The sequence below is a fragment of the Terrapene carolina genome, unplaced genomic scaffold (assembly GCF_002925995.2).
Source record: "Terrapene carolina triunguis isolate 2854851 unplaced genomic scaffold, T_m_triunguis-2.0 Scaffold171, whole genome shotgun sequence".
Taxonomy (NCBI): Eukaryota; Metazoa; Chordata; order Testudines; family Emydidae; genus Terrapene; species Terrapene triunguis.
In genome coordinates this window covers 230,372-246,084 of record NW_020664522.1, presented here as the reverse complement: position 1 = coordinate 246,084, position 15,713 = coordinate 230,372, and the positions used below count along the sequence as shown (strand labels likewise).

Genomic DNA, 15,713 nt, shown 5'->3' with positions numbered 1-15,713 from the left:
GGGAGGGGCAGTGGCGTTATCCTGAGGTGTGAAAGTGAGGAGGACTATCCCAGTCAGAGTGGGGTGTTTTCCAACACTCCCAAGGGACCAGAGATTTTGTCGTGTGCCCATTGGGCTCCAAGAGCTAAGCCAATTAGAACCGTGATGGGCGTAACAAAGTGTAACTGGCCCGCCCTGAGCTCAGGACGTACAAGTGAATGAGCTCATCCTGAGCCGATGGTGCTCAGTGGAGGAAGTGCTGTGTGATACTTCTGGCTGGGCCAGTTCCAATGCATGTGAACTGCCCAGGGAGGAAACAAAGCTAGGAACATGAGGGAAAGACAGGCAGAGGGTGAACCAAGAACTGTATTTATTACATAAGGTGGTTTGAACAGGCTTTTGCTCTCACATCCCCCCTTTTAGGCCTGAGTACATTGCAACATTTCCCCATGCCCCGGCCAACCTTGGCACAGTCTGCGATAACTGAATCTCCCATGTGATGTGAAAATGCACATTTTTCTAGAGCTGCGACTAACTTCCTTCCATCAGAGGAGGGGAGCAGAGGGCTCTCCACTTCTGGAGTTATGTGCAATATGCTCTCCTCGGGTCTGGCGAGGCACCTGGCAGGCGCACCCCCTAAAGCTGCACCATTTGCATTAGGCCCAGCTCGGTTAGCTGGGATGCAGCAATGCTTCATCCGATGACTCTATGTGGGATGCACAGTGCCACTCTGTGGTCAGACATGTTAATGGCAGGACATTTCTCCAGGCTTTCGCTCCTATCACATTGGCACAGGGCTAATAAGGGGGGCACTTGTGGTTTACGGTTGTCATTTTTAATTCCTACGGCAAACACAGGGTGAGCTCAAAGCCGGATTGCAAAGAGGCTGTCAGACTCATCTGCTCCTGCACTCTCCGTGCACACGTCCAGGGCTGAGGCTAGACTGCTGTGAGCTATGCCAAGGGCACGGGTGTGCCCAGGCCACAGACACAGGAATGCATCCCTGCAGCACAGGCCCCAAGACAGAAGCAGAACTCATCGTATAGCACCACACTGCTGCTGCATTCCACTGACCTGCAGTAGCCAGTGCAAGCCCCTGTACCAGATGTGGAGGACTTCAGTTAAGTATAGTGTGCGTGGGTGGGTGCAACTGGTGGTCAGACGGTAGAGCAGAATTAACCACGGAACAGGGCTCTCTGGCCAGGGGTTGGACTCACTGCTCACACACATCCTGCCTGTTACTGCTGCCAGGACTTGAACACAGCCCCTGGCAGGCCAGAGGCAGCAGCACTAGCCGCTGGGCTGGATAGGAGCTGCCCCCTGGCAGAGCCTGTGGGAGCTGTACTGAGCTTGCCTCTGCTGTCACTCTTTGCACTAGGGCAACGAATGTGAAGCTGAGCATGCGGCACAGTGTGTGCAAACACCTCTGTGTGCGCTCACTCAGGGCCTGACTCCATGAGCTGCTGGGTCCGCAGCTACCTTAGGAGCTGTGGTGGCTCAGCACCTTGCGGGACTGGACCCCTATCAAGCTGGCTAAACAGTGCCATGGAACTAATTTGTCTCCTGCTTCCCACTCTATTCTCCCAGATCAACTTGTTCAGGTTTGAAGGACCAGCTGGGTCCAGCAGGTTTTTTTATCCTGTCCCATGCTCCCTATTTATTCAACCCTTGTTATTTACAGTGTGTACTGTATACTATGCACACTCGTGCCCTGAGACACATGCTTCAGCCTGGGCCTGATCTGAAGCCCAGTGAAGCCAATGAGAGTTTTCCCATAGACGTCCATGAGCTCTGATCAGGCCTCTTGTTGGGGAACAGGAGGTGCCGAATGCTCTAAACTTGTATTGGCTTCAATGTGAGTTAATAGCTCTCGGCACCTTGCAGGATTGGATATCCAGGAGCACTGAGCATCAACAGCTCCCAGGACCTGCGAGTGCTCAGCACTCTGAAAACCAGCTCCTGTAGATCTGCGCTTTTCAAGCTTTTCCATATGGAGACCCCCACTCCCACTTAGCAATATGGGAAGGGCAGGGTTGTTGTGATTTCCTCACATTTGTTTGCAACCCCTTTGAGGATCGTGAACCCCCAGCTTTGGCCTGTTTTCTCTGAGACCCTTCCTGTCGCTGTAGACCCTGCAATCCTGCTAAACCACTACTGCATGTTATCTCTTTGGTACTGGTACAAAGGATAAGTAGAGAGTCTTTAGCTTTATTGTCAATTGACCAGCAACTTAAACTGAGTTATAAAAACAAACAAACCATGAATATGACATGGGGGAAACAGCTCAGCGGACAAGGCCTGGTCACTCCCTCCCTCTGGACAGTATGCCTTCCAGGGAGTGGGGATAGACAACTAGCAATACACACTTAAGTAACTAGAAATATTGCTTCAAGCAATGTGCTCAGTATTTTCCTTTTTGTTAATAGTCAACTTCTCAGGAACTGAAGTGTAAAACGAGCAATAATTTAGAGTTTTATCCTTTAGAGCGTTCTGTAATAATTTAGGTTCTCTTTCCCCCTTCCACCACCCCAGGGGCAAAAATGCCCCTCCCACATGCTCTTTGCCTGTGTTAGCATCTAGAATGATTTCATGTTGCTGCTGCATTGGGGATTCCCAGTTTCACCTGCCCTGATTTTTTCTCATCACCTTTTAACCTCTTACCGGGAGGCTTCTGGTATATGGAGCAAAGTCTCCTGATAGTGTAACAGGCCCTGTGGGACACTGGGGGATTCCACAACTGTTAACTGTCCGGCTGCTGGGCTCAGTATGTGCCCAGAGTCACAACAAACTCCATAACAAAAGGCCAAGGAAGGGAATAAGTCACTCAGCTTATACTGTCTTCCTGCAGTGAACGCACTTTCCCAACCCACACTCCACCTCTGTTCACTCTTACTGACAGAGGAAGTGTCTCCAAGGACCCACAGACACTCTTAGGCTGGGACTCTCAAGGCGGCCAACCCACACAGCCCTGCATTATTCACTTTACTGCACAACCCAGCATGTGCTTTTAAGTCATCACTTCACCCTGGATCTGAAGGGACTGAGAGGGGAGTAATCAGTTTGGGGGACGGGATTTGCAGTTGCTGATCATCAAGGGTAAATTACATGCCTTAGTAGCTTGTGATTTCTCCCCTCCAGCACCAGGACCACAGAGATCTCTGTGAAGTAAAACTTAATCAGAGCATGGAAGGGTATAGAATCCAGCTCCAGGGAATGCCATGAATCTGTTGCTGTGCTGGGTGGCGTAGTAAATCGTTTGGAGCAGGGGTCCCCGTGCATAGGATGCTGTGCTGGGTGTGTAGCGTGAATGCCTGGGATGGAAGGGGGTTACTGACAGTGCTTATGATGGGAAGCACTCCTGCATCGAACCCATCTCTGAAGGTTGAGCTTCAGCACATTTTTTTTTAGAAAGGCATCCAATCCTGATTTAGTTTCACTTCAGAGCTAATTACCAGTTTGGGCATTCGAGGACCCAATTTTCACCCATGCGTCTCTAAAGGTGCTATGTAAATTTCACAGCTGCACCAAGCAAAGCCTGCCAGGTGTCCGTGTGCCGGGTCTAGCCTTTGGAAGCACCGATGGAACATCGGCGATTCAGAACAACATCCCTGGGCAGCTGCCAGGAATTCAAGCTAGCACCCAGCTGGCACCATGGTTCACAGCCATAGGGAGAGACTATGTTGGCAACAGACATCGTTTCCCCTGAAAAGTGTCACGGATTCTAGTGAAGTCACGATGCATTTACACTAACCAGACAGTTAACTAGCATCCCATGGTACTACCAATTTACCAAGTCTATTTTGCAGTCAGATGAAGCTGACCCTGCAGGTTACTGGGTGAGAGGAATGAGAAAGCAGGGTTACAGGTTTAATTAGAGCCAGAGTGCCTAACTGATTAATGAGATCCAGGGAGGCCTGTACAAAATCCTTAGTGCATTTCCTTTGCAGCCTCCACACCTGTCTCTCTTGGGCAGGAATTAATTCATACGGCTGGGGAGTATCTCGTCACATGAGAGGGTGTCTCTGGGGAGTGGTGTTTCAGTAGGCCATTCCGGCAACTGAAAGGGCAAAGGATTTAAACACCCATATGTGGCAAGGTACAACACATTCCCCTCATGGCCCACTATAGGGCCTGTCAGACAAGGAGCAGGAGGGGGGACAAGTTAATTTTTCCCATTTACACTGGAAACCACTAAATAAAATATAAGTCGCAGAGAGTCAGAAAATGATTGAACACTCCCTCTCCAGTCACTGAAGGCAAAGAGCCCCTGTTTCTGCAATGGGCTCTGAGTGGGATGGAGGCTTCGAGGAAGAAGGGGCAAGGTAACCCCAGCCGGCCACACCTCGGGCAAGATCAGAGTTCTGGCAGGTCACCCTCCTGCTGGGGAGATGGAGAGAGGTGACGGCAGCAACTGACAAGAGCAGGTATAGATGGAATATAGCTCTGTTAGGGCATGGGCACGGCCTAAGGGGAACCTTCTGGATGTGAGAATTGATGTGGGCTCCCACCCAGCACAGAGACATCATCTGTCCTCATGGTCGGTGCACAGGCTGCTGAGTGGTCTATCAGCCAGAGCGAACCATTGTTCTTGTGTGGAATCCCGATACCTCAACGGCTGGGCCCCAATGGGCTTGGATGATTTCTCTTTCAGGTTGCAACATGGGCCTGGTTTGTTAAAGCTTCTAGCAGAGTGGAATCTGCAGTTCAATTGCTCTAGAACACACAGGGAACCCCCTGAACTCCTGGCCGTCCTGTGCCACCTCAAGGAGGGTGGCCTTCTCTGGCAGAGGCAGGGTAGGTGCTGGATGATCCAAGAGTCACTTCATAAGGAAGGCAAGTCCTCGAGTTACTGATGTTTCTTTGCTGCTGGGTAGAAGCTGGTGGGGTTGACAGACATTGCGGGTGGTGGTAGAGGGGGAGCTGATGGATTTCCTGGTGCTCCTAATATGGTTCTGACTTTAAACTCTTGTACAAGCAGCAGGTGAAGATCATTCCAAAGATCTAAAGGGTGAGGAGATACGAGACGGAGAAACATGATGTGTGCTTAGGGGCAGCTGTGTAAAGATGGGTCTATGTACCCTAACGGGTTAACAGCTATCAGCCAGTTGGGTCTTCTCACAGAGGCCAGTTTGACTCCTCTGTCTGACACAGGACTTGATCTTCAGAAGTGCTGAGCACCCACAACTCCAGCTGAAGTTGCTGGGAGCTGCATGTATTCAGCACCTCTGGAAAATCAGGCTCCATCGGATTTAAAGCCTCTGAGAACTGACTGTACTTCCAGGAACCCTGGAAGGGGAGGGGTCATTCTGGATGTAGAGAGGATGAGGAGAAAGCAGCTCGTAACGTTCCTACCGGACCTTGATTGCAATGGGTGCTCAATGGATGAGCTGAGCATTTGGGAAACCCAAGCTCTGTGTTTCAATAAAACAGCAGGAGACGATGAGCAACGCAGGGTGTCTCCCCCTACAACCAGCTACAGACATCCAATTGGTGCAGTTCGGTTACTAGCCAGAAAAAGGGGAACTGAGATCATATCCCACTGTTGCTCCCCTGGGAAAGCCTGAATCTTGAACCAGAGAGAATACCCTGCACCTTTCCTCTAAGACACAGGCAGGCTAAAAGGATAATGTACCGCCCCTGGAATGTGTGTCACTTTTTCACATTATCCTCAGAGTGGTATCAAGGCCACAGCACCTTTCACCTCTGGTGACAAAGCAAAGGAAAAAAATCAGGCACAAAACTACTCTGGTTCGGCAACATCTATGCTGGTAATTGTGGGGAATCCCCACTAGAGGTCTCCCTCACTCTACAATAGATAACAGCAGGACCTAGGCCGTATCCGCATTTCAGAGCAAACCCGGAGCTCAGCTCTCCTCAGCCCACTGCACTGGGTTTTAGCATCGGAATTTCTCTCTCGGAAGCATAGTTAAAGCCTCCGTTTTTATAGACACAAGGAAAGGAAACTAGCTCAGGGCATCTGTACCTTGGATCCCACAAGTTTAGATTAGCAGTTTGTGGAGACCCACACACCAAACTTCCAACGAATCAGTGCCATAACTTCCTAGCCATGCTCTGGGCTCGGCAGATGGTGCTTCACTGTCCTAGGGTTTGTCTTAACGTGGGCCAAGCTTCCCCACTCCCGAGCAGTCAGTCCCTTTACCTGAACACAAGCAATGCCAATCCCCACCGCTCCAATAATTTTCAGGTGTTCCTGGATGAAGTTTTCCAGCTTAGTGATGCAGCCACCCTGTGCGGGGGACGGGAAGAATAGACAGGAGTTAGTTTTGGTTTAATCCCTTGCCCCCCATGCATTACAATGTTTGCAACCCTGGAAGGTGGGTGAATGAATGGGAGTGAAAACTAACAGGACGGATTCCTTGATACAACTTATTCTTATCTGTGTTATGGTGGCATCCAGGAACCCCAGTCAGGCATCAATGTCCCATCCTGTTAGGTGTTGTACAGACAGCACACAGAGAGCTCATAATCTACACTTCCACCCTTGTTACAGATACAGAATGTAACAGTGCAGCATGGACAGTAACCACTGTTATAGCAGGGAGCCTGGCAGCTCCCCAGAAATGGCTAGCAGGCTTCAATAGGTCCAGGGCAACAGCCTTACAAATGGCAAGTGAGCAAGGCAGTGACTGCAGAGCTTAGGCTAAAACAGCAGCCCAGCTGGGCACAGGCGATGGGGAGGCAAGTCCCCTCACAGAGACCAACATCAGCCCTGCAGCCAGAGGTGGGTGAGGCTGTGACCTCCCATACGCCTGGGGCTGAGTTGCGTTCTGGTGGCAGAGAGGAAATCTTTCCCCAAGCTATTTGGAAGGTCTCATCCTTGCCAGAACCTGCCTGCAAGGGATGCTGCATCGATACCCAGTGACCCCAAAGGCTCCACCCTACGACTGTAATGGCTTTGACCTGAAAAAGGGCAAGGAAGCCCTTGCCGGGTCTCCAGGAACTGCAGTTGGGACCAGCCACAAGGTCTCCTAAAATAGCAGCAGCCCTTTAAAGGAGAATTCCATGTAGGATTGTTTCTAAGAGCGATGAGATGGGGAGGTGTGGGCCCAAAAAGGTCAGGCACTGCCCGCCTCCATCTTGTAATTGTGTCCTTGGCTGGCAGCCTGCTCCCCTCCCAGCCTTGCCAAGTCGTTGCTGAAACAGAAGCAGCGACAGGGTTGGCTGAATATTGATCCAAGGGTCTTTAAATGATTAAGTGGGTTAATCTAGTGAGTCAGATCTTCTGTGGGACCGAGCAGGGCAGCTTCCAAACAGAGGGTAACAAGGCTCCTGCCCCAGAGAGCTTACAACCTACAGAGAGAGACGGAGGGAGGGGACAGGAGTGTAACATACAGGCAGAGGGCGTAGGGGTGGAGAGGCACAGGTCCTGCTTGGTCCATGGTTGGACTTCAAAATCTAAGCTATCCCCAGCTGTCCCATTCTGGAGCCATTATTACCTTCATGACCCAACCCTTGTCTAATTTTTTCAAACCCACTAAAATCTTGCCTGAACTACCCCCTCTTAGCGAAACCCTGGGGGCCATCGCGCAGGCTCTCTCCCCTGAGAGCTCACCCAGCCCCTCCACAGCTAACCTGGCTCCCACCACCCACGGGCTCTCTCCCCAGCTAATCCAGCCTCCAAAGCCCTGGGCGCTCTCTCAGTGTAGTTGTGGCCCTGTTGGTCCCAGGGTATTAGAGAGACAAGGTGGGTGAGGTCATTTCTTTTATTGGACCAACTTCTGTTGGTGAGAGAGACAAGATGAGCTCCGTGTGGCTCAGAAGAAGTTGGTCCAATGAAAGGTATTACCCCACCCACCTTGTAGATCAACTGGGCAGCTGTGCGGGCAGTGAGAGGTCAAAAAGGCAGCCCCCAACCCCATCTCTGACATGGGTTCCCCCGTTATGCTATCTCAGGGTTGCCTCGTGGGCCCTCTGTCATTAGTTTCACTTCTGTGATTCCTTGCTGGGGCCAGGAGCAGATGTGGGGGAAGTGCCAGGCAAGAGGCTCTACCCAGTTCTAGCCAACCAGCCCAGAGCCACAAATCTCCTGAGCTCGCCCCTTCCTCCTGACATTCCTAGCTCAGAGCAGTCTGCCTAAGCAGCTGAACTTCAAGTCTCTGGTTCCATCATCACTATTCATGCCCTGAGGCACGAGGGCTGATTTCCCTTATATCTGTCTGATCTGCTCAACTTAGCGGCAAATGTTACTCATGCTCCTAAAACGGTCTAATCCTCGTGTGAGTCCTGCTGAACGCACATGCCCTGTGAGAAGGAATATCTGACTTTAAGGGGCCACCTCTTCATTTGCGGTGTCTCCATCATGGGAAATTATAAACAAGGAAAAGACTCCAGCAGGCATTCCCCACCCCTCTAATTACCTGTCTCAAGGCAGCCAGCCATGGTGCTGACTCCACAGGTTAGGGCGCTGGCTATGTTGCTGGGAAAATCAGGCTAGAAAGCCAGTGAACAGTCCCTAGGTTGAGGCAAATGTATTTATACTGTTATGAGCCAGGTGAAACTTTGCTATAGGCTTAGTTAAAACCTTGTTCACCCTATGTGTGAACAATAGCTGTAAGAGACAGTTACGGGGACACACCTAAAACAAGGCCTACTAGAGCCTGCCCAGAAACTTGCCCCATGTGGGAGCAGGGTTCCACTCGGTACTGAGAACAGACAAGAACGGAGAGGGAGGCAGAGGCCAAAAGCAAGAAAGCCAAGCAAGGAGTAGCCTGTGTGACCTTGGGGAAAGCTAGAGAGACCTTTGGGGTCTCTCTTGGGGTGGTTAACTAAAAAACGGCTCCTTTTGTTCCCAGTTCCTCCTGTGTTAAGAGAAGCAGGACTTGGTGCGCTCCTTGTAAATAAACACGATTGCATTAAAGAGAATACCGGACTCCATCACTTCCCACTTCTAACTGGAACATCCTCAGGGCCCCAAATTTGACTAGCCGCTCGGGTCAAAAAGGGGCAACAATACTGTGGGTGCCTGAATCAATTCCCCCTGCAAGACCTCACCCCTCCACGAGTCAGGTTGATGAGTGCTTAGCTACCCATTTGTTGATTATTTTGTTTGTCAGAGTAAAGAGGGGTTTCCCCTCTACCCAAACATTGCCTAGCCCAGCTCTAGCCAACAGGGACTGTACTAATTTGACTCTACAACACCCCTTTTCCCTCCTCTTCTGACCTCTCTTTCCTTCATGCTGGAGGCCAAATCCATCTACCCTACCATCCTAGCACCCAGCACCCTTCTAGATGAGGACTGGATGGGACTCCATTCAAAGCCTACCAAAGCCAAAGCTGCTGAGATGCCACATGCATTGTGGGACTCAAACCCAGGTTTCCTGCCCGGAACTGAAGAGGAGAAGCACTAGGCCAGCCTCACTTTTCCCATCAGCAACATGCTTCCTACTCTTCCCTTCCCCATTTCCTGGGGTGCACTTCTTGTCAGCGTCATGTTCCCCACCCACAACCACGTTCCCTGCTACTTGTGCTGCGAGTCGCTAGCGCTGCCTGCTGCACAGGATTCTTTAACATGCCCCTCGAGCTTTTTAACGCCGGAAGGCAATTTCTGCACTGATTTTAAATGAACTACACGCCCAATCCACACTCCCATCTGCAAGGCGCTACCTAGGTAACTTGTACCACGCTTACGCAGGACATCAGCTCTGATCCCACACCCATGATATCTGTGATTACTACAGCACTTGTCGTAATGCTCGTGTGGCTGGAGTGAAGACAGCCTGATTCCTGGTGCTTAAAGGTTAATAGTATCCTTTCCCTCTCCTCCCCGGATGGGTGCATTTGGGATTGGGGGTGGGGAACAAAGTTAGAGAACTAAAGTCTTCAGTGGAAAGTCCCTGCCCACCCCCTGACTTCAGTAGGCTTTGCCTTCAGCCCTAAACAAGCACCAAACCAGTCTGCCCAGCAGGTCCCCCCGCAGTGTGATCCCGGGAATGTTGACGTCAGCTTGTTCTTTACCTCCTTGTAGATGTTGGAAGGATGGTCTCTCCGGCCACACGCTTCTGTTATCGTCTTACAACAGCTGTCTGGGAATTTCCGCCCTCCGGCCTCCGCGGATTTGATCCAGATGCTCTCACTCCAGTCTGTAGCATTATTGCTGCCGCAACACTTGAACTGTATGCGCACAAGAGCACAGGATGAGTCAGCAGTTTGTCACCAGAAAGCACAGCACCATCCCCTACATCCATCCTCACCCAGCTCCTAGTTACATCCCCCGCAGAGCGTCGTCAATTGGCCAGTCCGGCTGCTTAGGTCTGCCTGTGTTTTTATGAGCTGCTATAATTATGGGCGACCTTCGTGTCTAAGGTTCCTAAAAATGTCCCTTAAATATCCACAATGCCTTTCTTTTAGCCACTTACGTCTCTGTACAGAGATGGGCCTCGTCTGCAGCACCTTCTGGTCTTGACAACAAAACTGAACAGCACCAATCATGCTCGCGTTGAATCAAATGACGGATGACTGCGGACAACTCTGCTGTTCAGCACACCCACAGCCTAGGGGGTAGCTGTAGTCAGCAGAATGAGCTTGTTTCCTGGGTGGGTCCCCGCACAACTGTCTGTCTCTCATCCCACTTATGGGAACAACTCATGCCCTCAGACCATAAAGGGCTGCATCCGTGTGCCCCTCAGCGCACTCACATCCTGATGGCAATGATGAGGGGAAAGGTGGGCTTGTGGCCAAGGACTGAGAATCAGGAGAGGAGAGCTCAATTCCTAGCTCCATCACAGAGGGCACTGAGTGAGTTACTTAGTCTCACGTTGCCTCTGCTTCCTCACCTGTAAAATACTCACCCGAGAGCGGCAAGGCCCGGATTAACATTTGTGCATTGCTCTGGGGTCCTCAGACAGGAGGCACTACAGAACTGCCGGTTAGTATTATTCATTGACAAACAGCAGTGCTTTGACTGCTGAAGACTGGACCTCTCTCTACTTGTGACCTGAACAAGCCCCAAGTCCTCAGCTCCATGGATTCCGTACCTCGTGAACGGAATCAGGAGACACCAAGCACTAGAATACACACCGAGCCGCTCAACACCTTAACACGAGGCATGAGAAAACAGACCAGAACGGGAAACGTGAGAAAGTGCCCCGGCAGGCCACCCCGGCGACGTGGGAGTCCATTCTAAAGCCTGTACAACCCTCCCGAGAACCTCACGTCAGTGACCCTGCATGTCTCATGGACATGTATCATAACAGAAGTGAGAGTCAGGCAGTGGGACATCAGGCTGGTGTGGGTTGGAGGTAAATTCAGGTCTATAGCAAGGGGCATGTCTCCTGGGGAGGGGTTGAGAGGTACTGGATTATGAAGTTATCAAGACTATTCAGTCATTTCTATCGTTCAGTCCCCCAACTCTCTGGCAGTGCCTGGAGCAACAGGGCACTTCAGTCATTATACTTCACTCTGCGGGGTATTGGGAAGCTTGATTAACATTAGCAATTCCCCCCAAACTCCTCCACTTCCATCCTGTAGACAACCTGTTGGAAGCAAGCAACTATCAATACTGAACTGGCCAGAACTAGTTCATTCAGCAAGTGATGTGAATGTCACCCTTCCCCTTTCAAGCAATCACACGGCTCAGAGACCAGGAGTCCCAGTCTCTGTGACAGCAGACGCAGCATCATATCCATCCTGTCTGAGTTGGGGATAGTGGGGTGTGATGCTGGTAAGCCAGGTGCCATCTTGCCAAGGCTGGTGGCATCAGCTGAGCACTGACAAATTCATAGCTGGAAACCAGACCCACTCACCTTGTATGTTAATATTGTTCAAGGTAGGCGTTAGATTTGTAAGGATGTGTTTAATGTTTAGACTCAATAGAATGCTTGTAAGTTGCTGCATGCATTAATCTTATTTGTAATGCCTGTATCCCATACTATAAGGTAATATGAACGTTTTGGTTTATACTTGTAAAAATGCCTGATCAGAACTGGTGAACCTAGGCAGGAAGCGTGGTTCCCCCGCCCATCAAGAAGGACTATCAAGACTAAATGGGCCAACGTAGGACAAAAACTTTGTTGATCACCCCATCCACCCATGAAGAAGTTATGTGAGGAGCACTCATCCCATCAGTTTGAACTCTGGGGGAAGGGCATATAAAGATGCTCACAAGAAAAAATGGTTATATCTTTGCTGTTTGGATTCTCGCAAGGGCTGGACCTAGGAAAAAAAAGCATTCTCTTGGAAGCAACCTGAATATTTAGTGATTTTTGTTGTAAGTGACCTTTTGTCACTAAGTCTGTCTTGCCTGGGTGGCAAGATAGACCAGAGTGCCCAGGGCGACTATCTGTCACTTCATGGTAAGACTAGTACAGTGATCCGGGCGTTCACATCTGTTACTGCTTTGGTGAAATCCAATTATAGAACATACCACAAGTTTGGGGTCTCTGCCCTGCTTTTTGACAGTCTGCCCTGAGGCTGGCGCTCACGGTCATTGACCACTCCAGACAGCGACATGGGGAACACCGTTATCTCTAATGATAAGGAGCCAGTGATCGAAGGATGGTATAATTTTTAGCTCTATCATAGGTTTAATTCTCCCTGTGTCTTTGAGGCCTACCTCCTGCTGCAGTTTGTCCACCGCGCTGGTCACGCCCTCCTCTCCCTCCTTCCTATACTTCTGGGTCATGGTGTCCTTCAGGTTTTGCTTCAGCTCCATACTCAGCTAAACAAAAGGGGTAGCAGAGGTGAAATCATGAGGCAGACACCTTCCTTATCATCACCCCTTTATATTTTCTATCATTTTCACTCCTGGAGAACAGCAGAGAACTTTGTGGAAGCTATAACCCTGCCTCCAGTGTAGACCCCATTGGTTCCAAGAAAGCACAGGCACTTATTTCTGCCTCTCCTGACTCTTTAAACATCATTCTCCCCTGCCCTGCAAGGCCAGCGTGAGCCTGCCTCCACATTGAAAGGGATGCCATCCAGAGGGACAGGCCTGCCGCAGAACAGGATTGCCCTTCTCTAAAAATCTCATTCCTGCCTTATGAATATTCCTCTAGGATCAAAGGGGCTCTCACGCCTCCGGAAAAAGGGCTGCCAGAGAACTAAATCCAAAAGGATCTGGCTAGGAGTGTTAGGAATTCAGAGCCCTGGACCTGCTGGACTGAAGTTGTGCAGTCTACATACCTTTTATATCAGAGAGTGAAAGGGATGTCGCACAAGGAGATTGAGAGCATGAGGAGGGATCTTAAGCCTCTTGCCTCCCAGACTGCAGCAGCCCTTGTGATACTAGAGATAGGTTCAGAAAGCCAGAATGACATTGCTCAGAAAGAAGGTCTGATATGTGGAGCATGTCAAGCCTGAGAGTGTCCTTCACAGTGACACACTCACACTAACGTATCCACAAACTTCTCTCTCTGTCTAGCTGGCTGATGCACCACCAGACTATGTCATGTCCTTTTCCGGTATTTTCCTGCCCATCCCTGCGAATAGACAAAATATGGCTAAAATTTGCCTCCTTTCTAATCAGCCTCCTCCTGCCTGGTCCATTCAGTAACGATGCCATAATCCAGTGCCTGTGAAATCACAATTCTCCCATGTTCCTGAACAATGTCATCATGCGTGTAGATGGCATCGCTGAATAAACCAAACAGGGGGAAAAGGCCAGATGGCCAGATAGGGAAAAAGCTTTTCTATGTACATGTATTTCTTAGTAATAAGCAATAATTGTGGGGTGGAATGCAGGAAAAGAACATTTCAGTTACACTGGGTTGGGGGAATATGGCCTGAGTTTTTCTCCTCTACTTCAAATCTGCTGAATGTAGTAGTGGTTCTTCATCCCTCTTCTGTCAAATGGGAGTAACACCTACCTCCTAGAGGTGATGCGAGACTTCATTCATTAACGTTTGCAAAGTGCTTTGAGATCTTGGGCTCTTTAGAAGTGCAAAATATTTAGAGGAGCAAACACAAGAAGAAAAGTTTGGCAGCTCATGGGCACCAAAGGCAAACAAAGAGACAGAGTCCACTAGCGGAAATATTACTCAGGAGAAAAGCAGTTACCTGCGGGCTCACGGGGAAGAACTGCAGCATGGAACAAAGACAGCAAAAGAAACAAACACACAGTTTATACGCACGCAGTGGACACGACAGCAAGGGAAGGGGAGAAAGAAAACCAGCTGCAAAGAGAGAAAGCAGACGGAGCCCAGGGAAGGAAGGACTTTTACATAAAAGAGGGTGGGGGGAATCAGTGTAGCTAGTAAGCCAAATGCCAGTGGGTGATCTACAAAGCAGCCAGCGGCTCTGCCAGAGAGACTACAATCCCAGCATGCCATGCTCCACCTTGATCCAAGAAGTTTCCACCATTTCATCCATTGCCATGTGTTACTTTAGTCTTTGCTCAGGTCCAGATGGAGCATGGCTTTCTGGGTTCAATAGCCTCCATGGGGCCGATCCTCCATATTAAAGACAGAGGCAGCTGGAATGTATTTCACTTGATACAAATGAGGCATAGCTCTTTAGCTACAAGCAAACTGCTAATGCCACCTTTGTGGGAGGTGGGGGGCAAAGTCTGGGAGCCCTGAGGCAGGATGAAAGTTCCCAGCTTAAGGGTGTAATCCAGGGAAGCCTACAGTATGTGAGCACAGAGCCACTGAAAACACCTGTACCCCTCTGCAATGTACACTTCCCTGTCAGACACCTCCTCAGACAATCTCCAACAGTCTGCCCTCTTCAGACACCCAGCCTCCCTCAAAGGGTGGGGGAGAGAAGCCTCGTCTGAGGGAGCCTCCCAAGCGGTATGCCTCTCGTCGGCCATATCCAGCGTGATAACATGAAGCCATCGCTCCCTCGTGGGGATTTCAAGCTCAGTTGTCTACGACTGCAGCCGACCCTCGGGGATATTTTGAGTTGTGGCGGTGCTGCTCTATCCCCAGCTGGACCATTTCCCGTCCATGAGCTTCCTGGGTTTAGCCGGGAGCGTTTCTGCTTGGCTATTAGCAAAGATGGTCAGGGACGCAACCCCATGCTCTGGGCATCCCTAAGCCTCTGACTGCCAGATCACTTGGGGTGATCCATAGGGGTGGATCACTTGATGATTGCTCTGTTCTGTTCATTCTCTTTGAGGCATCTGCCATTGACGACCGCTGTCAGAAGTCAGGATACTGGGCTAGATGGGCCATTCTTATGTTCTGCTTCATGGACATACTAGACGGCACAACTATAAATTACAATTGCCCCTTGTTTCCTTTCCGGACATCAGAAAAATCCTCAGGCTGATCCTCCGTACTAGAAACAAGAGGATTCACTCCAACAGCTCTCTTCACAGAGGGAGGGGGGAGAAAAGATGATGTGCAGGAAGGAGCTGAACTTCATCTGACTCCCAAATACTCACGTAACAGACTAAGGCCTTGTCAAATATGGTTTATAACCTGATGCATTTTGTATATTGGGGGATGTGAGTAAGGAGGGAATCAAGCTGGGGTAAGGAATAGATGGGCCCAAACCAAATCACGGATTCAAAGCCCTTGAAATGTTGGTTTAGGCCCAATCGCTAAATAGAAATTGGGTGAGAAGTAGCCGCTCCCGCTCTCTCTGGATTGATCCTCTTAGTTCGACATCCACTTACCTGTTGGTAGTAGATATAGGCCAGGATTCCAGCAATGATCTCAAGCAGGAAAATGCACAGCAGCAATATGAAGTACTGCAAGACAATGGTAAAATCGTTTTTGTTAAAAGAGAGCATCAGGAAGGGTGGGAGAGAAGTCCTGGAAGTTAAATTTAGA

General features: G+C 50.0%; 1 protein-coding gene across 1 annotated transcript in view; it reads right to left on the bottom strand.

The window, feature by feature from the left end:
• Positions 1-3,040: 3,040 nt before the first annotated feature.
• The window catches only part of CD151 (CD151 molecule (Raph blood group)), a 55,923-nt gene continuing 43,250 nt past the window's right edge, over positions 3,041-15,713 (bottom strand). Inside the window, exons 5-9 of the mRNA XM_026653920.2 lie at positions 15,557-15,631; positions 12,551-12,655; positions 9,955-10,110; positions 6,140-6,226; positions 3,041-4,980 (exon numbers count right to left, since the gene is read on the bottom strand). Coding sequence (XP_026509705.1) covers positions 4,921-4,980; positions 6,140-6,226; positions 9,955-10,110; positions 12,551-12,655; positions 15,557-15,631 — 483 coding nt within the window. The 3' untranslated portion in view covers positions 3,041-4,920. The remainder of the gene's footprint in view (positions 4,981-6,139; positions 6,227-9,954; positions 10,111-12,550; positions 12,656-15,556; positions 15,632-15,713) is intronic.